Source organism: Aulostomus chinensis, chromosome 15, assembly GCF_037954235.1.
Source record: "Aulostomus chinensis isolate RoL2024-O1b breed Wild chromosome 15, RoL_Achi_v1.0, whole genome shotgun sequence".
Classification (NCBI taxonomy): Eukaryota; Metazoa; Chordata; class Actinopteri; order Syngnathiformes; family Aulostomidae; genus Aulostomus; species Aulostomus chinensis.
In genome coordinates this window covers 13,231,209-13,252,450 of record NC_141334.1, presented here as the reverse complement: position 1 = coordinate 13,252,450, position 21,242 = coordinate 13,231,209, and the positions used below count along the sequence as shown (strand labels likewise).

General features: G+C 42.1%; 4 protein-coding genes across 7 annotated transcripts in view; 1 reads left to right on the top strand and 3 right to left on the bottom strand.

The window, feature by feature from the left end:
* Positions 1–15: 15 nt before the first annotated feature.
* LOC147248787 (interleukin-18-binding protein-like) lies at positions 16–1,406 on the bottom strand. Of its 4 annotated transcripts, none has more exons than XM_086226788.1 (5): positions 1,267–1,336; positions 1,144–1,185; positions 1,002–1,058; positions 576–705; positions 16–485 (listed from the first exon to the last, which is right to left on the bottom strand). In XM_086226788.1, exons 1-5 carry the CDS (start codon positions 1,289–1,291, stop codon positions 338–340), a joined length of 402 nt encoding a protein of 133 aa, XP_086082914.1. In that variant the 5' UTR covers positions 1,292–1,336; the 3' UTR covers positions 16–337. The 4 variants fall into 4 exon arrangements, with proteins under 4 accessions (XP_086082914.1, XP_086082915.1, XP_086082916.1 ...); XM_086226789.1 differs by having other exon boundaries at positions 1,144–1,158; positions 1,267–1,325; XM_086226790.1 differs by lacking the exon at positions 1,144–1,185 and having other exon boundaries at positions 1,267–1,406.
* A 74-nt stretch (positions 1,407–1,480) lies between these two features.
* Positions 1,481–9,001, bottom strand: rnf121 (ring finger protein 121). Its single transcript, XM_086226787.1, has 9 exons — positions 8,866–9,001; positions 7,439–7,476; positions 7,151–7,292; positions 6,647–6,801; positions 5,799–5,906; positions 4,741–4,861; positions 4,519–4,652; positions 3,316–3,417; positions 1,481–2,938 (listed from the first exon to the last, which is right to left on the bottom strand). The coding sequence occupies exons 1-9, from the start codon at positions 8,941–8,943 to the stop codon at positions 2,818–2,820; spliced, it is 999 nt and encodes a 332-aa protein (XP_086082913.1). The 5' UTR covers positions 8,944–9,001; the 3' UTR covers positions 1,481–2,817.
* Positions 9,002–11,187: 2,186 nt separating this feature from the next.
* On the top strand, positions 11,188–16,676 carry LOC147248785 (ribonucleoside-diphosphate reductase large subunit-like). The gene is made up of 19 exons (XM_086225708.1): positions 11,188–11,351; positions 12,054–12,142; positions 12,311–12,488; positions 12,570–12,670; positions 12,751–12,810; positions 12,897–12,936; positions 13,011–13,173; positions 13,264–13,405; positions 13,501–13,584; positions 13,811–13,972; positions 14,047–14,126; positions 14,210–14,411; positions 14,507–14,656; positions 14,728–14,949; positions 15,039–15,115; positions 15,221–15,356; positions 15,432–15,527; positions 15,990–16,178; positions 16,275–16,676. Exons 1-19 carry the CDS (start codon positions 11,333–11,335, stop codon positions 16,464–16,466), a joined length of 2,382 nt encoding a protein of 793 aa, XP_086081834.1. The 5' UTR covers positions 11,188–11,332; the 3' UTR covers positions 16,467–16,676.
* Positions 16,677–18,565: 1,889 nt separating this feature from the next.
* Positions 18,566–21,242, bottom strand: part of LOC147248784 (short transient receptor potential channel 2-like) — a 6,333-nt gene continuing 3,656 nt past the window's right edge. Inside the window, exons 11-13 of the mRNA XM_086226487.1 lie at positions 21,139–21,211; positions 20,925–21,042; positions 18,566–19,901 (exon numbers count right to left, since the gene is read on the bottom strand). Coding sequence (XP_086082613.1) covers positions 18,997–19,901; positions 20,925–21,042; positions 21,139–21,211 — 1,096 coding nt within the window. The 3' untranslated portion in view covers positions 18,566–18,996. The remainder of the gene's footprint in view (positions 19,902–20,924; positions 21,043–21,138; positions 21,212–21,242) is intronic.

Sequence of the window (21,242 nt, the reverse complement as noted above, 5' to 3'; positions counted from 1 at the left end):
TATAATCTTGATCGACTGGATTGATATTTTTTATTGGTTTAAATGTGTTCAAGTGTAATATCACCAGCAAACACACACACACACACACACACACACAGTGGAGTGGCTCACAAGCCTAACATGTCACAAGAGCCCATGGAACAACGTTGATGCTAAAACAGTTTACAAGTTTTAAACGCAAACAGTTCAACTAAAAATGATATTTTTCCCTCCCACCTATCAGTTTAATACACAAGAATCAATTCATAAGACATTAAAACATATTTCAGAGTATGATGCTTTCTACTCGGTTAATATCACTCAATATTTTTGGTTATTCTGCTCCCCTTTGTTCCTATCACCTTGGTAGCGTCAGCGTGATGGTCTGCTGAGCGCTTCCGGAACTGTTCATCACCACACAGGTGAAGGAAGACTTGAGATCCTCTAACGTGACGTTCGCCAAAAGCAAATTCCTCTGCAGGATTTCACCGTCCTGGAAAGATGACCTAAAACAAGCACAGCCGGAAGTTGACACCAATGTCCTCATTTGAGGCCAAACTAAATGCCTACAATTCGGGTCGGGTCATGCTACTCACACTGGGGACTCGGTTATTCTGCCTTTCGAGTGCGCGTTCTCGGGGAAGGAGCCGTTGACCAGCCAGTAGATGAGGGTCTCATCAGGGAAGGACTTAGGGAAAGCTGTGCATTTGAGGGTCAGCGGTCCTCCTGGGAGGGTGGAGAAGTCCACAACCGGTTGGAAAAAAAAACAACAACAACAGCAAAGTTTTCAAGGTGCATTCACTGACCGCTTCGTTATTAGGAACTTCACAAATTTTATTCACGACATAGTTGATACACCATAACTACGGGTTCATATGAAGGCATTCATCATTTAAACACTCATCTATGGTGCTGTGACAACTGAATATGAAATACTGATTTAAGAAAAAAAAACGATTTAATATAGATTAATTAAATAAACTCGTTTATTTTTTAAATATAAAATCTAGCCTTTTAGTTACCGGGAACAACTTCCACGCTGTCTGGAAGTATGATTACTGGAGCTTCATCAGAATAAACTGGGGGAGAAATATCAGGTTAGACGCCCAAAAAAAAAAAAAAATATGAATTTTAAAATGATCACTCACAAAACACATAGTGTACCTGGAAATCCATCTGCTAGGAGCAAAAACAAAGATCCAAAGACTGTTTGAAGGAGAAACACCTGACTTGAAAAATGACAGTGCAGCGGATAGGAACAGGAGCGCTATCAGTAAATGTGATTACCTCTGACAGCGGCTGACGGTCTCATGGTGATTCCTCCGGTGAAGGGGTGACTGCCGACGGCGTGTCTGGGATTTATTTATGTACCGTTGAAACGACTCACTTCCCCAATTCTCAAGTCAACACAGAATGCGTGGGACTTTCTCATCCAGTCTATTTATAGCGTTAATGCACAACCATCGTGAGTGTCTCATTGAAATCCCGGTAACACGCTTCATCCCAATCACTTAGATTTTTATTAATGGCTTCAGTTAAGCACAACAACAACAACAACAAAAATCATCATTTTAAACCTGTACAGTTATTTCAGTTGGTGGAAATGACAGTCCAACACCATGAGCAACCAATATGTATACACCCACACACACACCCACACACACTGAGCCATCACCTCCCTGACAGGGCAAAAAAAAATTATATAAAAATAAGACAAGCACCAACAATACTTAGTTAAAGGATCGTTCTAGGATATTTTTCCCTCTCATCTCGTCAGATAGGCCTATGGCTTTAGTCCATTAATTAGCGAGTGTTGTAGCTTTGGTTTCTATCAAAGAAAAAAATACATGTTCTGACTTCCCGCTAGTAGTTCGAGTTTTATTTCTTGTTGGGTTTTTTTTTTTTGTTTGTTTTTTCAGCAACGTCCATAAAAGTTGTATGAAAAGCTCACTGATGTGAGAGGGCCTATTTCTTCGTTAGAACGTAGTTCCGGTTACAACAGCCAACAGTGCCAAACCTGGCAGTGCCAAGGCTTTTTCTTTTCTGCAACAGTTTGAAATGTAAATACCGTCCGTTTTTTTCTTTTACAAATAAAAAAAAAAAAAAAAGCAGGCCATTCGTTGGGCGTTAAAACGCAAGACCAAGATTTGTAGATCTCAATCACACACACGTAAGATATTCTGAGTATGAACTGAAACAAAGCGACTATGAGGGTCAGAATTCATGAAGTCAAGGGACATCTTCCAAGTCCAGAAACATCTAAGCTTCGATCTTACTACTGTAGGAGGAATCACCTCTCACATGATGACGTCTCATGTCCGGTCTCACGCTCCTCCAGTCGTAGTAACGGGGATGACTCCCACACGAAGTCTGAAGACACCGACTTCATGTCATTTGGAGGCACTAGAGTGATTATTTATTATTTATTGAATGACTCATCAGTTCAGACTTGAGGATCAAATCTCCAGCATGATCCTTCAACTATAAACATTTAAGACATAAATTAGTAAAAGTAAAAAAAAAACAAAAAAAACAAAAAAACAACCCACCTCTAAACGATTTTGAGAACAGCTTTACTAGGCCATAAGATGCACAAACCAATTATTAAGACTGTATAGCTGTGTGGAGGAAATCCTGGGGAACTGACACAGACAGATTATTAATTAACTCAAAATAAACCGTGAATACCGATAATGTAGTGTCTATAAATATGTACAAAAAGTATAGACACAGTGTTGATTTTTTAGTTCATTGTTAGCCCCCCCCCCCCCCCTGTCTTTTTGAGCCGAGGTGGATCGTCCGTGTATGGCGTGTCTGTCCATGTTGGAGCGGGTCAGGTCACTCCAGACCCAGCATGTAGTTGATTCCCTGGACGAATCCTATAATAACGGGCTGCCAGGCCACCAGGTACCGCAGCCAGTCTAAAAGTTGTCCATACATGACATGTGGCCTCTCCCAGCTAAAGGATGAGGTTGAGGAACAACAACAAAACAAAAGAAACATTTCACAGTATTATGATAACTATCAAACGGCCCAGTTACTCAAAGGTCGAAAGTTTCTATGATGAACAATAATTTCACAGCTAATCTGCAACACGAAGAGGAAGAGGAACTTGTCCTATCACAAAATGAGTATACTCATGTTCTGAAGTGCCCCAAAACATTACTATTGAGACTTCCTCTTGGTTACGGGGAAGCAACATGACTCTCAAGTCTGACCAAGCATGTGTGGAAAAATCCCCCTTTCAAATGACTACTCCTTCGTGTCACAGTCACATTGAGGTGCATACATCATCTTGGCATTTACGTAGCATCGTAACTGTGAAAATAAGGATACGGGTTACTGAACATCCTCTTCAGATCCACCTTCTCTTTGCAGTACGGGCACATCTGCTTCTTTCCCACGATACACCATCCTCTTATGCAGAACTCATGGAACCTGGATTTCAAGTTAAGGTCTGACACGACAGGACACCAGCAAAGAAGGCATGCAGAATTAGGCAAAAGAACAAAGTGAACACTCTTATCGGCTTAAGGTAGAAGGCTACTTGCTGCTGTCAAAGCAGTAGCAGCATAGCAGTAGCCGAACTTGGGAAATTATAGTAGCAAAGACTTCCTGCGCAGCTCTGCTCCAGGTTATTTCCCTCGAGGTTGACAGAAGCCAAAGTGATTCCATAATCTATCTTTTTAATCCGAAAGGCTGCCAGCTGGACTGCAGCCTTCCTCACCACCACCAGTAGGCTAGCTTAGAACATGAAACGCTAAACTGGACCATTAAAAAAAAAAAAAAAAAAATCCTTTCAATACTCAGGGCGCAGTGTGCACCAGGGAACCGCTACTTTTCAATAAGTGTTCAAGGTTTATTTCTCACAAATGTTTAAATTTGTGTTTATGAGCACTTGACCTTTGCCAAAACTGGAAAGAAATAAACCTGCGATGTGCGCATAAGGAGTCTTCCATCTTTAACTCGTACTCAGGAAAGATAGGTGATAAACCAAACACGCATGAGGTTTAAAAAAAAAAAAGTTTTTTTAATTAATTAAAATGAAAAAAAGTTGCAGTCATTAGGTGATATTGCCAATAACAACAGACCGCTCCCATTATTGCTCACCATATTGAATCAAATCTCTAAATTTAAAAAGTAGTCGAGGGATTCTCCTGAGCTTTAGAGACTGGATTCACTGTGGAAGGTGCAGGTTAGACAGAGGAAGCCAACACACAGCTGGATATAAAATTCAAACCCAGATGGAACATCACTTGACACTAGACTGGGTCACAGGTTATTGGCAGCAGCAGCAGATAATCGCTGAGGGAAGTAATCTCAATCCAGAAGACACACAGACATGGCATTAAAAAAAACAACAGCAACAACATAAAGGTTAAATTAACATGGTCAACTCCCCTTTGAGCTGCTAACGGAATACAAACGCATGACCTTACCTTTTCATAGAATTGCTGATTCACGTAGCTGCACTTCTCTATCTCTCATTAAATGGATGGCAGCTTCAAAGTATCTCTACATCTCCAAATGGAAGGATACACATGGTTGCAAGATAATCTGTACGTGTTCTCAATAATCCCCTCTTCACTGACATCCACAAGGATGGGCTGACCACACACGGCACAGATATTATCAGAGAGGTGTTTAGTCGGCATGCCGGATGCACTGTAGTACTACAAAGAGAGGGATACAGAGAGAAAACGCTCAAAAACTACATTTCCGTTAACGATGCACAAGCAGCGTCTGGTCTGGTCTACATACCCCGACTGTTGAGGCCATGAAATCTGCACACATTTCTGCAAAGTCCCGTCCTAGAACCCCGTAGTACAGGCCGTAAAATAGCAGAGAGACGCCGAAGTCCATTGCATCCTCTGGCTTTATCCTGGACAGGAAGTTTACTTTTAATCATACTTGATAAACTGAAACACCTTTAAGCTTCTTTTTTTTTGTTAAGTTACTTTTTTGTGTGTGTGCTAATTTTTTTATCTCCCTGAAAATGCTGAAAGTCTTTCAGGGCCGAACCATTTGGGGGAATTATTATTCTGTCATGAGTCACATTTTAATTGAGAAACATAATGAAATCTTCTAACTGCGTCTGCGTGTCTCACGGCGCCAAAACATTTCCGCATTTATTTTGAATGAAATAACAAGATATTCCCAAACCCAAAAGTTTCAGAAATTTCAGTCATCATCTTACATTAAATGGGGCAGCTTGCGTAGAAGCTGTCAATGCAGAATCGCAGCATTTCAGAAAGGTCAAGCTCGCTTTTTCAATTCAGTTACAATGAGCTATTTCACTTCTTCCAGCACACTGCCAGGAGAAGATGCAGAATGCTTCCAAGCAAGGGTTAGCCAGAGCCCTTTTTTTTTTTTTTTAAACTTCAACTCGTGAGTTTCTTTGCATTCAAACTCTTGAGGTCAGGCATGGGTTGTTTAATATAGATATTTTCACTGTTTACATGCTTGAGAGCGTAACTGGAAGAGCGAGCATTCATAGAGGCATGTGCGTCACGTGTTAGAAGACTTCAAATGAAGGAAACATTCAGACGAGTGGCGGATGTTGTGGGAGCAGTGATGAGCCAAGTGTTCAACAGGTAAAACATCATCATGCAGTGGCACTAGGACTGAGACTTTTAGTCGACTCAGCAGTTTCACAGAATCTAGACAGATCTGGGACAATGGCCTAGCCATCAAACAGGCGAGAAGCTACAGGTCTTATTGTCAGGGGTGAGACTTTCTTTTTTTTTTTTTTTAAATAAGATGGTTACATAAACAGAGGTTATGAGGCTGAAATGGGGGGGGGGATTACAAAAACATACCTGAATATAAGATTAATACCAAAAAGTGTAAACATGACGACACTGTAGCCAACTATTCCTGTGGCGTAGCTGATCTTGTAGAGAAGGAGGAACCATTTATACACCAACCTACAAAAGCCAGGAAAAAGATCTTTCTTTATAATGCAAACAATTAGACAGGCAGTTTAATCCCAGTTCAAACTGAAGGAACCTCACTTAAAAGAAACATGCTGACTTTTCTGGGATGTACACGTATTTGTCATCCTCTCCAGAGAAAGACAAGAAGATGGACACCTTTCTCTCCTCCCTGTGCTGAATTAGGAAGCCGAGATCTACAGAGACCAGCTGACAGCAAGTTAGCTTAGCATAATGAATAGCAGTGGATGGGAAATGTAAACATTGCTCTGGCAAATGTCATCAAATCCACTTTTCTCTAAAGCAGTCGTTATCTGGAGACATGGAACAAGAGTTGTGTATTTCATTTTTTTTAGGAATCCTTTTTAACCTGTTGCCATACTTGACAGCGATTTTGCAGCAACAAAACAAAACGTTTGTTGACAACTGTAAAAGCAACTCCCAGGACTGATAATAATATAATATCCAAAGTTGTAAGAGAAGAGGAGGAGAATTACTTCTGGACAAACCGAGATCCTGAACCTGATCTATTATGTCTCTTCTTTTAGAGAGCTAACTCTGAGCATTCATTATGCTAAGCTAACTAGCTGGGAGCTGGTCTCAGTTGGTCCCAGTTCCCTACTGAACACACACACAGAAGATGGGTATCTATTTTGTCTGTTTCTGGCAAAAAAAAAAAAGTTTGCATGTTCCTTTGTTAACCAGGATACCGGGAACATATTGTGGCGTTTTACCTCGGCGTGGTGCAGGCTAGTGGCTTGCGAGTGGCACGGTAAGAGACGTATGCTGTGATGACAGAGAAGATAAACGACGTAGTCAGGAACCTCCACCAGTGAAGTTTGGTAGTAAAGTAGAGAGGAACTACCCACATCTGGAACAGAGTCACCAGCTACAAGACAGCAGAGCAAACATGTTGAAAGATGCACATAGGACAGGAAGGAAGAGTTACTAACATGATCAACAGCGCATGAACGTTAAATATAGAGACTCTGCTTGCATTTCATTTTCAAGATAGTTTGAGACGAGGCAAGAGTATCACATTTCTTCTCTTTACATACAAAACCATTTGTACACTTAGGTGACACCAGTGGATGTAGAAAAACAAACCTGGTTGAAAATGCAGACAACATTGTGTGGCTAAAGTAGAGTACCGCCCTTATTTGCTGCAGACTAGTCACCAAGTAACACAAGTCTCATCAGTCATGCATCCTCACACAGGAAATTCCTTTTTGTCTTACATTGTATGACTTTGGGTGTCTCTGTTTCCACTGCACGAGGACTAGTTGAGCAATGACCAGGGTAACTATGAGGATGAGCACCATCTCTGCATGCATGGCCTGATGACCTTCATGTTTGGCGTGCATTTTTGCATGCTCCACCCTGAGGGAAAAAACAAACAAACAAAAAAACATACACGCAGATATAACATAGCTACATTGTACAGATGAATAAATGTAAGAGAGAAAACAATTCTATTACACAACAACACAGGCATGATCCGTTTTAAGTGCTGCAAAGACACTAACCTCCACTTCTCTTCTGGTGAAAGCTTGGAAACATCAAACTACAGAAAGGAAAAAAAGAGGATGTTAATAATTTTAACACTTGGCCAAAGCAGTAGAAGAAGACAGAGGTAAAAGATTCATCTCAAAGTTGCATTTATCATATACATTTCTGGCTCAAAAAGAGAAGAAACCTCAAATCCCTCAACGATTTCACGACGATCTCATCTTCATATCACAGACAAAAACAAATTGTGCACCACCACTAACTATCACAGTCTATTTCACAATAAAAACAATTACAGAGCAGCTAAAGGCCCCTGAAAAAGGTTAGACAAAATCCACAAATGTTCCATCTAACACAAAAAGCGGGTGTTATCGGCTCTCTTTACTGCATACAGTTTAGGAACATTTCCCTCCTCCAAGTAATAGTGTATACAAGTTGCTTCCTGACAACATTTCACTTCTCATCTTCTTCAGTTCTGGGTGACTGATGAGGGTCCCTGGTGGTTGCCTGGGTCATGAGACAACTTCCATTTATTTTCATTTCATTCATTTCCTTGACTGAAATTAAAAACTGACAGCAAAGGCTGATATTTGTAAATGAAAAGAGTGTCTTATCTGCAAAAGGGATCAAGACTGGAGAGGTTCAACTACCTGAAATACTCAAAGCATACATCACACAATGTTTGAGTCATCATGTGCCCCCTTTTACAAAAAACTGACCACCGGGTTACATGGGGCCCTGCAGTGTTAGTAGATGTCTGTTGCCACTCAACACAACATGAGTATGAGGACACAAATCCTAATTCAACAACTTGACAAATTGAGCCATTACACCTTCATGAGAGTTTGTTAGAACAGCCAATACTGTTGAGAGTTCACTATGTACGGTCTGTTACCAGGTGGCTTCACTCCTGTCATTGAGACATGGAGCAAGACTGAAAATCCACCGGAAATGTCTCAATTCTGATGACTACTCTTCCATTCAGAAAATAGGGCCGTGACCTTTGACATCAGCCACATCACCTTTATTTGTAGAGCTCACTAATCAAACCCTCTCACGTACGCGGTTGTGACCGTGGGAACAGGGCGTGGACAGACCTCGAGAAAGCCCCTCAGTCACATCTATAAATGCCGTGAACTTCTCTGAAGACAGCCAACCGCACGTTTTGAACGATAGCCAATTAGCTAGCAAGGCTTCGTTGTTCTTGTCTGTTGCACTATTGTTGTATCGCCTCAGCTCAATTAGCTACGAGGATAATTCACTTTATCCAGGCTTTGTACCTTTGCTTGGAGACAGAGTGGCTAAACAGCGGGTAGCTGCTTACGTTAGGTTCAACCTGGGAGCAGTAGTAGCTTACAACGGCTCACCGTGTCAGCACCGGGTTCTCCTCCATAAAATCACCTCCATCGGTAGAATATTTTTTCATGTGGGCCGACACACTAACCTGAATGGGTTCATCATGATGTTCCAGTCCATGGTCGTGTTCTACACCATCAACCTCCACCTCAAACACCCCGGCCATCTTCGGAGTGCTGCTTTACTGTTCCGGGCCATTAGCATTAGCGTTAGCCAAAGGTCACTTCCGGTATTTTGGTAGTTGATGTTGTTGTCTTCAAAATAAAGTAATGAAACGTTGTCCAAAAGTTCTCGAAATTATTCAAAGAAATCATTTTTATCTTACACGAAATGATACGCTTGATATGGGTAAAACAAAATAGAATTCAATTGAATGAGTTTGATCTTTGTATTTTACTCTGTTTTTCTTATTTCAAAATACATTTTTTCATGTTATGATTATCTTAGTTATGGATTTCACCACAGCACTGCCTTAATATACTTAAAACTGATAACATTCAGTCACTTTATCAACGCAGATGGGAAACTTGACTTACAGCCAGGGATGCAAGATAGAAAGAATATACAAAGACAAAAACAAAAATACAATAACAAAATCTCCAAAGATGATTTCTGTTCATGCAAAATACAAAATAATACAATATAACAGCACAATAATACATTTTTTATCATCTCAAAAATGCTAAACTACAAAAGCAAATTAAATAAACTACAATAACAGCTTTCTTCCCCATTGCATTAGGATTTAAAATTCAGGTTAACATAAACTGCTGTTCTGAGACATTTGAAATTGTTCTACTATTCAGTTCCACTTGCAGATCTAAGGTTGTGTATCCATGGTCTGTCAATGGAGGGAGGTCACAACACATTATGTGACAAACTCATCTACCGCAGGTCCATGGTTTGAGTCTTGCTTACACGGCAGATATTCTCTGGTATCCTCAGTCATTGGTAATGTGCAGCAAAAGGGAACAGGACATAGGAGTGACAAAGGTCAACAGAAGTGAGGAACTTTTAGGTGTTTTAAAGGAAGTTGAGTAAAGTCATTGTGGTATCCTCTTCCCATCCAGCCCTCCATGAGAACTATGGGGTGAAGAACTTCCACCGCTTTTCTCAATGTCTGATTTTGATCATTAATGAAGAAATGCACAAATCATTTACTTGAGTAAAAGTTGAAATACCTGAATAAAATAGTGAAGTAAAAGGCTTCATTCAAAATTCTTTTCTTAAGTAAAGTATTATTTCTGAGTTTTCTTAAGTAGTACACATTCTACATATTGCTTGTGTATTCCAGTGCTCAGGAGTGTTCAGTCCTTGAAACATGTCACAAAGGTTCCAGCAAGGCTGCTCTGAATGTGTCTTCTTCTAATTTAAAATGAGTTTTTGACTTGTTTTCAGCACAAATTCTTTTCTCATCAAAGCAACTAGACACATGGCTTCAGATGAGTATTGTGGAGTAAAGAGAACAACATCTAACTGTAAATTATAATTGTAAATTACAGTATAAAGTCTCATCCATCCATTTTCTACCGCTTATTCTGTTAAGGGTCGTGGGGCGTGTGTGTGTGTGTGTGTGTGTGGGGGGGGGGGGGGGGGTGGCTGGAGTCAATTCCCAGCAGCTTTCAGGTGAGAGGCAGGGTTCACCCTGGACAGGTCACCAGTCCATCACAGGGCCAACACATAGAGACAGACAACCATTCACACTCACAGTCACACCTACGGTCAATTTAGAGTATCAATCAGCCTCGTCCCCTCTTGATGTCTTTGGACTGTGGGAGGAAGCTGGAGTACCAGAGAGAACCCACACAGGAACAGGGAGAACATGGAGACTCACACAGGAAGATCCCGTGCTCAAACCTGGAACCTTCTTACTGTGAGGCGACAGTGCTAACCACCGCACCACTGTATCACCCAGTATAAAGTCCCCCAAAATAGAAATACTGAAGGAAAGCACAGCAACACTGACACTGCACTTAAGTGCTGCACTTGAGGAGCAGTACTTGTTTACATTCTAGTTACGTCAGTACCATGTTCTTCAAGTCAAAGTTTATCCACTTTCCTCCAAACACAAAAATACAATTTATCCACAAATGCAGGGACTGTTGCAGCTCCAGATAAACACTCAACACACACATTTCCTCTCAGGGCTCTCCTGTTTGAGTATTTTTAGGACTCTTTTTGCTCTAATCTGACATGTATTGTTTATATGTAAAATTCCTATATGATTATTGAAAGGACAAAACTGCATAGGAGTCGTAACACAATTCAAGTCTGGACTATTTCAGTGTCCCGCCATATTTAACAGAGAAATTCACTAGAAAATGAAAACGTCATAAGCGAAGGACTCGGATTGGTTGAGAGGGATTGAGGACTCTCCTCTGATTGGTTGAGCGGCAGCAGACGCAAGGGGTCTCCTGGATGTTGGCGCTCAGTTTGAGATTCAACTGTGTTCGTAGTCTTGTCACTGTGTAAGAACCTGCTCCAACCGCTTCGTCTCTCAACTGTTTTATCCGTTTCGAAGAAGATTTGGCCGAACCGCCAGCTTTACTGCCGACATGCATGTGATCAAGCGAGGTACGGTGATTTACTTGATCATTATATAGAGAACGCAGTGATGCAATGTGAGGGGGATGTGCAGCCCTTTGAAAAGTCTTAAAATATATTTAAGCCGGGATAAATGCGTTTTCTTAAGAGAAACACTGCACGTCAGATATTTTCCAGTGCTGGTGAGTGAATGTTTGACGTTTCTTTATATCCCAGTGGTGTGTTTCCATCGACAAACCAAACAAAGACGTCACCTATGAAGAGCAAAAGTAATGTTAATTCCTTCGGTTTCTACGTTTAGTTTACTATTTTACGCCGGGAATGTCTTCAAATGGCATATATATTTGAAATTGAATTTACTGGATCAGTTTTACAAATTTATTCTTCAGTCTCGATGTTTAAAATTGTTTTGCCCAAGCAAAGACCCGCATAAACGTACCTCTCTATTTGTGTGTGTGCGTGCGTCATGAGTGTCAGGAAATTGATTTGTACATGTTGGCACAATAGCTGGTGAGGCAGGGGTACAACCAGATGATATCTACTCTTCAACGAACAAATATTTTAGATCAGACTGTATTAGGGAGCCATAATTGTTGGGGGGGGGGGTAGTTTGCTAGACGATACAAACGGCATCAACAGCATGGATGATAGAGGAAACACACACACAGAGGATGATGCCATCGGTTGCAACTCCTTTAAAGCTGATCTTCTTTGTATTTTTCCCACCTCCAGATGGACGCCAGGAGGCAGTTACTTTTGATAAAATCACATCTCGCATCCAGAAGCTTTGCTACGGGCTCAATTCTGACTTTGTGGACCCTGTAAGTTCAACACCCAGATAGCATTAAATACATGACCCGAACACGGGGCGCTTGTTAGTGCCATAACTGGGCCGGAAGTGCGCCAGAACAACTTCGCTTTTTTAAGTGAAGTATTTTGATTTGATCTAAAGCTTCACTCGCTTCGTGAATGTCTCCCGGTTTCTACAGGCCCAGATCACGATGAAGGTGATCCAGGGTCTGTACAGCGGGGTCACCACCGTGGAGCTGGACACTCTCGCAGCAGAGACCGCCGCCACCCTCACCACCAAACATCCTGACTACGCAATCCTGGCCGCACGGATCGCCGTGTCTAACCTGCACAAAGAGACCAAGAAAGCCTTCAGTGGTGAATTTTATATCACATAAGTCCTTAGACGTTTGCAAAAATGAATAGTATTTGCAATGAGACTTTTTGGGGCTCTTGTAGATGTGATGGAGGATCTGTTCAACTACGTTAACCCATTAAACCAACGTCACTCTCCCATGATCTCTAAGGAGACGCTGGACATCGTCCTTGAGAACAAGGCTGTAAGTCACGAGTGACATGTTTTCCCTTCACTAGTTTTATTCAGTGCCATTTCTTGATCAAATGTCTTCCTTGTCTGCAGCGCCTCAACTCCGCCATCATTTACGACAGAGACTTCTCTTACAACTTCTTCGGTTTTAAAGTAATTTCACCATCTCCTCATATTTAAAATCTCACTCACATCTTTGCCCTTCTGAAGCTCATTGGTCCTCTTTTTTGTCGTTCAAGACTCTGGAGCGGTCGTACTTGTTGAAGATAAACGGCAAAGGTGAGATTTGTCTCCTTCTTCGTGCAGAGACGCTTCAGCGAGTGTTTGATTCTAAAGAATCTCTCTTCCTGTAGTCGCCGAGAGGCCGCAGCACATGCTGATGAGAGTAGCCGTCGGGATTCACCGAGGAGACATCGATGCAGCAGTGGAGACCTACAACTTGCTGTCAGAGAAGTGGTTTACTCACGCCTCCCCGACTCTCTTCAACGCCGGCACCAACAGGCCTCAGCTGTCCAGGTAAGCAGGACGGATGTCTGGGCAGCTCAGGTTGACCTGAACCCCGTTGAATCAGATTTATTATTTATTTCTTTTTTTTATGTCGTGCAGTTGTTTCCTGCTTGCCATGAAGGAAGACAGCATCGAGGGTATTTACGACACCCTGAAGCAGTGCGCCCTCATCTCTAAATCAGCCGGAGGTATCGGCCTGGCGGTGAGCTGCATCAGAGCGACGGGGAGCTACATCGCCGGGGTGAGTGTGATGATGATGATGATCACTGATGAAGAGGAACTTAAATCCTCACTCTATAGTCCAGACTTGAACTGAGCATTTCATTATTGTTTCAGACTAATGGCACCTCCAACGGCCTGGTTCCTATGCTTCGGGTCTACAATAACACGGCTCGCTATGTTGACCAAGGAGGCAACAAGGTAAAGACAAAGAATGATGTCTTTTTTGGTCCTCAGGAGTGAGCACCAGAGCTGCTTCCCTGCGTGAAAGGAGCACTGACTTACTGACCTAGTTTGGATTGTGACGTCATTCATTCGAACCATCCACAGGACTATATTGTCTTAAAGGGTGGTAATGTAGATCAAATTCTCTGAAGCTGTGTGTGGTATCAAGAACGTCGGTCTCTTCATGTGCTTGCTTGCTCAGAGACCCGGGGCCTTTGCCGTGTACCTGGAGCCGTGGCATTTTGATGTGTTTGACTTCCTGGAGTTGAAGAAAAACACAGGTAAAGAGGAACAGAGAGCCAGAGACCTGTTCTTCGCCATGTGGATCCCAGACCTCTTTATGAAGCGAGTGGAAAGCAATCAAGTAATTATTTGACATCTTATAATCTACCCCCCGGCTTTGATAGTTTGATGCTAAATCTGAAACACACTCTTTAGGACTGGTCCTTGATGTGTCCTGGTGAGTGTCCCGGGTTAGAGGAGTGCTGGGGAGAAGAATTTGAAAAGCTTTACAATCGGTGAGAAGGACATCCTTAACTCTGTTGTTAACAAACGTCCCGTCATGGCGCCAACCTGATAAATGAACCCCGTTTGCCCTCAGATACGAGAGAGAAGGGAGGGCGAGGCGTGTGGTGAAGGCTCAGCAGCTCTGGCACGCCATCATTGAGTCACAGACAGAGACGGGAACGCCCTACATGCTCTACAAGGACGCTTGCAACAGGAAGAGCAACCAGCAGAATCTGGGAACCATCAAATCCAGCAATCTGTGCACAGAGATCGTAGAGTACACCAGCAAAGACGAGGTGAGCGGTGCATGGTGTTACAGGTATATGCCTCTGGATTATTTTGGTGGAAATGTTTTTTTTTTTTTTAACTGTTAACTCTCCCTTCAACTCAGGTTGCTGTGTGTAACCTGGCATCCATCGCCCTCAACATGTACGTCACCCCAGAGAGGACCTTTGACTTCCAGAAGCTTGCATCTGTCACCAAGGTCATTGTGAAGAACCTGAACAAGATTATCGACATTAACTACTACCCTGTTCCAGAGGTACGCCGTCTTGTGATGATTCTCTTTCGGTCCCCTAGGCAGAATCTGGTAATAGATTTCTTGTTCTACAGGCTGAAAGGTCGAACAGGCGTCACAGGCCGATTGGAATTGGTGTGCAGGGTCTAGCTGATGCCTTCATCCTCATGCGGTACCCATTTGAAAGCCAAGAGGCTCAGTTGCTCAACATTCAGATATTTGAGACCATCTACTACGCTGCCCTGGAGGCCAGCTGTGAGTTGGCAGCTGAGCTGGGCCCCTACGAGACATACGCCGGCTCTCCTGTCAGCACAGGAGTGAGTCCTTTTCACACTGTCTCACATCCGTCTGGTGGTGATAGATCTGAACAGTTTGGGCTCAAATCTTGACTGATTGTGTTTTCCAGATCCTTCAGTATGACATGTGGGGCCAAACACCAACAGATTTGTGGGACTGGACAGCACTGAAGGAGAAAATTGCCAAGTAAGCATAAACTGAATATCCCCCTCGTCACCACTCATGTTCCTGCTGCTGTATGTGGATGTTGAAGCTGGTCCCTGACTCCTACCTGCTCCCATCGACCCTCAGGCATGGTGTTCGGAACAGTTTGCTCTTGGCTCCCATGCCCACAGCTTCTACTGCCCAAATCCTAGGCAACAACGAGTCCATCGAGGCCTACACCAGCAACATATACACCCGCAGAGTGCTCTCAGGAGAGTTTCAGGTCAGGACCATCTCAGTTTTTTTCCTCTCCCATCAGAGGAATTGTTGCTCCATGTCCTCTCCATCTCTACCATAGATTGTGAATCCTCACCTGCTGAAGGACCTCACAGAGACAGGACTGTGGAATGATGAAATGAAGAACCAGCTCATTGCTCAGAACGGGTCCATTCAGGTAAAGGTTCTGTCTGATGTAAAGGATTCTTTTGCCAGCTTCTTCAGTGCTAGACAAAAAGATAGATACCCTCCTCTGTGCATGCTTTAGGGACATGAGAGCAGCTAATGAATGGTTGTGGATGGGCAGGTTAGCATGCCTCCCTGCTCAGCTTACAAGCCCAATAATAATCCTCTCTTGCGACGTCAAAGGGAATTTGATCACTTTTGGTGAAGGTATGCTAACACTTCCCACCTATTGCCATTCATTGTGCTAAGCTAACTAGCATTGAGCTGCTCCCTGTGGGTCTCAGCTCCCTACTACCCACTCAGAGGAGTAGAAAGGTATTTCTCTTCTTGCCTGACTCTGGAGAGGATGACAAATATGTATATTTCTCAAGAGTGTGACAATTCAACCCTACTTGTGATTAAACTTGACTTCGTTATTGATTGGTCAAACATTTGTTTTAAACTTGTCTGACAGGATATTAAGGAGATTCCTGACGATCTGAAGCAGTTGTATAAAACCGTGTGGGAAATCTCCCAGAAGACTGTCCTCAAGATGGCAGCAGATCGCGGCGCCTACATCGATCAGAGCCAGTCCCTGAACATCCACATTGCTGAGCCAAACTACGGCAAACTAAGCAGCATGCACTTCTACGGGTGGAAACTAGTAAGTCAGGATTTAAGGAATGCACGTTTGAGTTTCCAGTAGAACAAGATGCTACTTCCTTGTACTGGCAAAACTTCAATATTCTTTTCTGCACAGGGCCTGAAAACTGGCATGTACTACCTACGGACAAAACCAGCTGCAAACCCGATTCAGTTCACCCTGAACAAAGAGAAATTAAAGGAGGCCCAGTCTGCTAAGAGCAAGGAGGAGGAGACCAAAGAGCGCAACACTGCTGCTATGGTTTGTTCTCTAGCCAATAAAGATGAGTGTTTAATGTGTGGTTCCTAAGTGCGGTGAGGTTCTCTCGGCTCATGTACTTCCCATCAGCTTCCCCTCTGATTAAACCTTTTTGGGAAGTGGTTTTTACTTTGTAAATGATTTTTTTTTTTTTTTTTAATCTGCCGCTGTCTTTGAGTCACAAACATTTTTAGTTGTTTAATATTTTCAGGGTCCATCATGCAATAAGTTGTGTGGGTTTTCATGTTGTATAGAATGAAATTTTTTTTTTTTTAATTATCTTTGAGAAATTTTGGTGATGTACATGAAATGTGTGTATGTTAGATGTGTGACTTATGACATTTTTGTCATATGAAGCTCTTCATATTTTGTGTGAGTGAGGGAGTGAACCTTCTTCATGAGATACTTCTGCTTTGGGACACTTGCATATATTCTCTGGATTAATTACCCATTGTCACAGATTTTATGTGTTTAACTTTACAGAGTAATCAGGACAGAGTACACCTCTTCTCTAATATAATACCAACTCATTGTCTTTTCCTGCTCTTGTGTTTAACATTCAAATGAATGAAAAAGGATGAGGAGTTGGTGTTATTACCTTGTCTGTTATATAATGACTGTAAAGGTCCAGTTGTCAATGAGTGACCTGACTGCTTTACAAAAATAAAGATTCTGAAGGATCCTTTATACTTTTGAGTGTTTTCATAATCGTATATTTTTCTCTAGATAAGCCAAAAGAATACATTGTAGTTATTTCACTGACAAAGTCAGAAAATTTTGTGTCAGGCGTCAGACTTGATCCAATTCTATTTAGAAACTTGATTAAATCCCATTTCATCAGTGCCCTCTTGAGACCTGTGAGATGCTAAATTGCCATTGTGCCAGGAAACGACTCCCTCTCTACATGCTGATGTAGTCCAAGCAGGTTTTGATCATTGGACACGAAAAGAAACTTATCAGCTCCACAGAGATTCTTCCTAAGTTTCACTTTTGAAGAGTCTTGACCTGACATATTCACAGGCTAAATTTAATATGTAGTTGTAGTGCCTCCTACTGGTAACAGGAAGTTATAGTGCTCATACTTTTACAGCCAACTCCCATATCTGGTGATGATGTCAAATAGCAAAGCTTTTGAGTTTTCTGAAGTTTAAACGGTCAGATGAGCCACAGCGATGTTTGATCAGAGTTCTGGCTAGAGCACATCCGTACTGATATTCAAGTAAATTCACAGTGCCACCTACTGGCAACGGGAGCTCATTACTCATCGAAGCATTCAGTCAGTTCAAAAGCAGATACAACACACACCTTCCTGTAACAAGTCTGCACTTTAATGCAGAATCCCAGTGTTGCAGAGGTTCACAACCCTCTGCTGCTCTGCAGTAACCACAGAGTAACCAGCCTCATTCTCAACACTGCTTACAGCTTTAAATTTCTTGTAATTTTTGCTTTTTGGGAAAGAAATCCCCTGAAGAGTAGCGTGGACATTTTTCCATCAAAGCAAGCGTGTCAGACAAGTAAAGAGGAGGTGGCATCACTCAAACAATGCTGCAACAAAATGCCTACATGCCTTGCTGTTTTTCCAGTGGAAGTGTTTGGCTGGTGTGCGTCATGGGACAGTTAATGCTGCCGGTGATGAATTAATGAAGTGGTGTGTTCGTGCTCGTGGGAGCTGCACCTGTAGGTGTAAAGCAAGCTGAGACCTGCACTCACTCTGGCATCAGGTGTTGGTCAACCCACCGAGAGAAGCAGCACCAAGCCCACTTCTCAGAATCATTTCATCCACCTTAAAAAGGTGTTATTGTTTAAAATAACTACACAATGCAAAAGCTGACCTTGACTTGAGGGTTGTTCTTGTGTTTGAATATCGAGAGAAACCTAAGATTGGCGACGTTATTGAACTATTAAGGTTGGAAAATTGCCGCTAAGAAATGGAGATGCAGCACAGATGAACAGTAGAGGATTCAACTTGCATCTTTCACCTTAAGTTACCACCTCTGATGCTTAAGAACGTGTACTAGCGTTGCTATGGTAACTGAGCACTTCAGAATGCTGAACTAAGTGTGACATTACCCACCAGCCATTTTATCACACCATTAGAATATTTTCATTATTATTACTATCATCATTAGTAGTAGTAGTAGTAATATTATAACTATTGTTTTTATTGATCAATGGGAAAGTTATTTTTAAGTCTTTAATTAAAACAAATTTGACAGAAGACAGGCTTTTCCAATCTCATTAATTAGACATCAACAGCAACTTAAACACAGTAAATCTAACAAGCTAATTTCACGACAATACAAATACCATCTATATTACAGGCATTTTGTCTGCTGGATCATTTTTTTCCCAGGTATCTTGTTGTCCATTACATATCTAATACATTGGAATTTAATCATTAAAAAAAAAAAAAATCACAAAAAGGCTCATGGCTGTTTAAATGTGTGTCTTTGGACCAAAGTTTGGATGGACAAACTGAGTCAAAACTATGAAGCTGCAGGCCAGAAAAACACTTTTTTTTTTCTGATGAAATCACAAGAACAATAATCATCATAATTAACTGTGCACCCCATTTCTCTCATCAGGCTTTATTCTGGGGACGGGAAATCGCTGAGTTTACTGTTGCTATTATCCCATCGATGGACCCCTCCCCTTCTTGGGAACCAAAGCCAGTGTCCCGGGAGGTGCTGCTGCCTGTCGGCGAGGGAACGTTTTTTTCAGCTCCCGGTTTTTCATTCTCCCCTCTGATACCAGATCTCTCTGTAACATTACTCTCTAATTTTCTACCATTCATCCATCTCGCTTGCACTTTTTTCTCCTGCAATTCCACATCTTTTAAATTATTTACCACATTCTCTACATCTATCTGGTTGATGCTCTCAGCTTGTTGGGGGGTCATCTCACCATGTTTTCCTTTCGCCTCCACCTCTGCCAGTATCTCTACTTCCCTTCTTTTGTCTGCCACATCCTGGGTGCCCTCAACTACGAACTTCTCTCCTTCATCATTAAAACTTCTCGCCTCTGCTTCTACCTCCTCCTTCACTTCAGTGTCACTATTTTCACATTTCTCTGCTTTTGTCTGTTCTTTTTTCTCCTCCCGATCTCCTTGTTCCACTTCAGCTCTGCCTTCCTCCATCTTCACCACATCACAGTCTGTTACCTGATTTGATCCCTCTGCTTCACCTACTTCATTCGGTGCTGCGTCTGAATGCTTTGTATCTGAATCAAACTTTTTTTTATCCTCCTCTTCCTCTCCATGGTGCACTGTTACTTTAAATGGGGTATTCTTATCATCTTGAATGCTGTTAAAACCTCTGAAATTTTTTTTGGCACCAATGATGTATTTTCCCAGGAAAGATGAGCCGTCCTTGGTCGGTGCATCACCTGCAACGTGTCCTTCGCCCAACAAATGCTGATGGAACACTTTCATGTCATTGTGCATCCTGCCGATTGCTTTGCTCAGCTCAGTGATCCGATTACCAATATCTGACCGGAGAAAAGACAAATGTGAATTTATATATAAATATATATATATATATATGTGTGTGTTTTTAGTACAATATAGTGATAACGTGAGGGGATAACAGCACAATATATGCACAGTAAAAATAACAGCAAAGTACACAGAAGTCAAATATGTGATTCCATAACTAAACTACAATGAAAAGTTGAGTGGTTTATCGCTCATTAAGAAATCCAGATTGTTCTACATGGGAGTGTGTCGGTGGGTGAGTCTCAGTGTTGCCAGGTCAAATTCCCAGTAACCTGCTGTGGTTGGGTTTTAAAACAAGGATGGTGTGAAGTCAGACAGCTAAAGAAAGTTAAATATGATATACGGGTTCCTTTGTGAAATGTCCGCCCTAAAGCAGGCTGGTAGTTAGCAGATCAACTGGTCCATTTATGGATGCACTGGAGTTGGTGGGTATAAAGCAGTGGAGAAAGTGGAGTCACAAGAGACCTCCTCAGGATTTGGGTTTTTGTGAAATGTCTCGTTTGAACCTCCAGACTTTGTTTTTCTAACAGAACTATGTAACAATGAAGGAGCAGACTAATGTGCCCAATCTACTATGCGGCTAATATCGTGTGCCACGAGACTGACTTCAGTTCAGCCTGTAGACATCTTCAGGGTGGGATCTTCATCAAATACATGAAGTTTGGAAACGTTCTGACCGTGGGGAATCCAGATAAAACAGCTTAGTGTTCCATGGTTAAACTGGCCACTTCGCCACAGTAACGCCACTTAACAAAACCCATCATGTTCTTCAGGTGTTTCTGACAAATTGAGATGGAGCTGGTCGACCTACTCAGAGGAGTGCATCAAAGTATAAAACAAAAAATAACCCAAAATAAAAGTTTTTCCTTTTGCCATCAGGTGGCCCTATAACTAATTTATCACAAAATTTGGTGGGTTCTTTCTCGGTCCATACTAAACCCCTCCACCAAGTTTGGAGAAAATCAGTCTCATAGTTCTGAATAATCCTGCCAACCAGCAGACTGCATCATGGTTACCTTTCCTCTTGGTCTCCTCAAACTCCCTGCGAGCTGATTCAATGTAGCGCTGCACCAGAGCTCTGATCACCTGCTGCCGGTAAGGTAGCTGTCTGTCTTCAGATCCCTTCTCATTGGACTGAGCACATAATCCACAACATAAAACACATCACACACACACATTCACTGCAGGGTAATGACGTGTAGAAGATGCGCTTTTACAACAAGCACTTACCATGGAGGTTATGGGGGGATATTTATTGTCAGAATTACAAGTGCAGCAGCAGCAGATTCGTCTAAAGATACCCCTGAAACACAACTCAAATGAATAAATGAAAG

Excerpts from the sequence above, each read along its gene's own strand:
- rnf121 (XM_086226787.1), bottom strand. The coding sequence starts at position 8,943 with ATGGCCGGGGTGTTTGAGGTGGAGGTTGATGGTGTAGAACACGACCAT. Across the intron at positions 7,477-8,865 it reads ATCATGATGAACCCATTCAG|TTTGATGTTTCCAAGCTTTC; the intron begins GTTAGTGTGTCG and ends TCCTTTCTGTAG. Across the intron at positions 3,418-4,518 it reads AGATTATCTTGCAACCATGT|GTTCCATGAGTTCTGCATAA; the intron begins GTATCCTTCCAT and ends CTTGAAATCCAG.
- LOC147248787 (XM_086226788.1), bottom strand. The coding sequence starts at position 1,291 with ATGAGACCGTCAGCCGCTGTCAGAG. Across the intron at positions 1,059-1,143 it reads CCTAGCAGATGGATTTCCAG|TTTATTCTGATGAAGCTCCA; the intron begins GTACACTATGTG and ends TTTCTCCCCCAG. Across the intron at positions 706-1,001 it reads CAGCGTGGAAGTTGTTCCCG|GAGGACCGCTGACCCTCAAA; the intron begins GTAACTAAAAGG and ends CCACCCTCCCAG.
- LOC147248785 (XM_086225708.1), top strand. Across the intron at positions 13,973-14,046 it reads AGCGAGTGGAAAGCAATCAA|GACTGGTCCTTGATGTGTCC; the intron begins GTAATTATTTGA and ends CACACTCTTTAG. Across the intron at positions 14,950-15,038 it reads GCTCTCCTGTCAGCACAGGA|ATCCTTCAGTATGACATGTG; the intron begins GTGAGTCCTTTT and ends TGTGTTTTCCAG.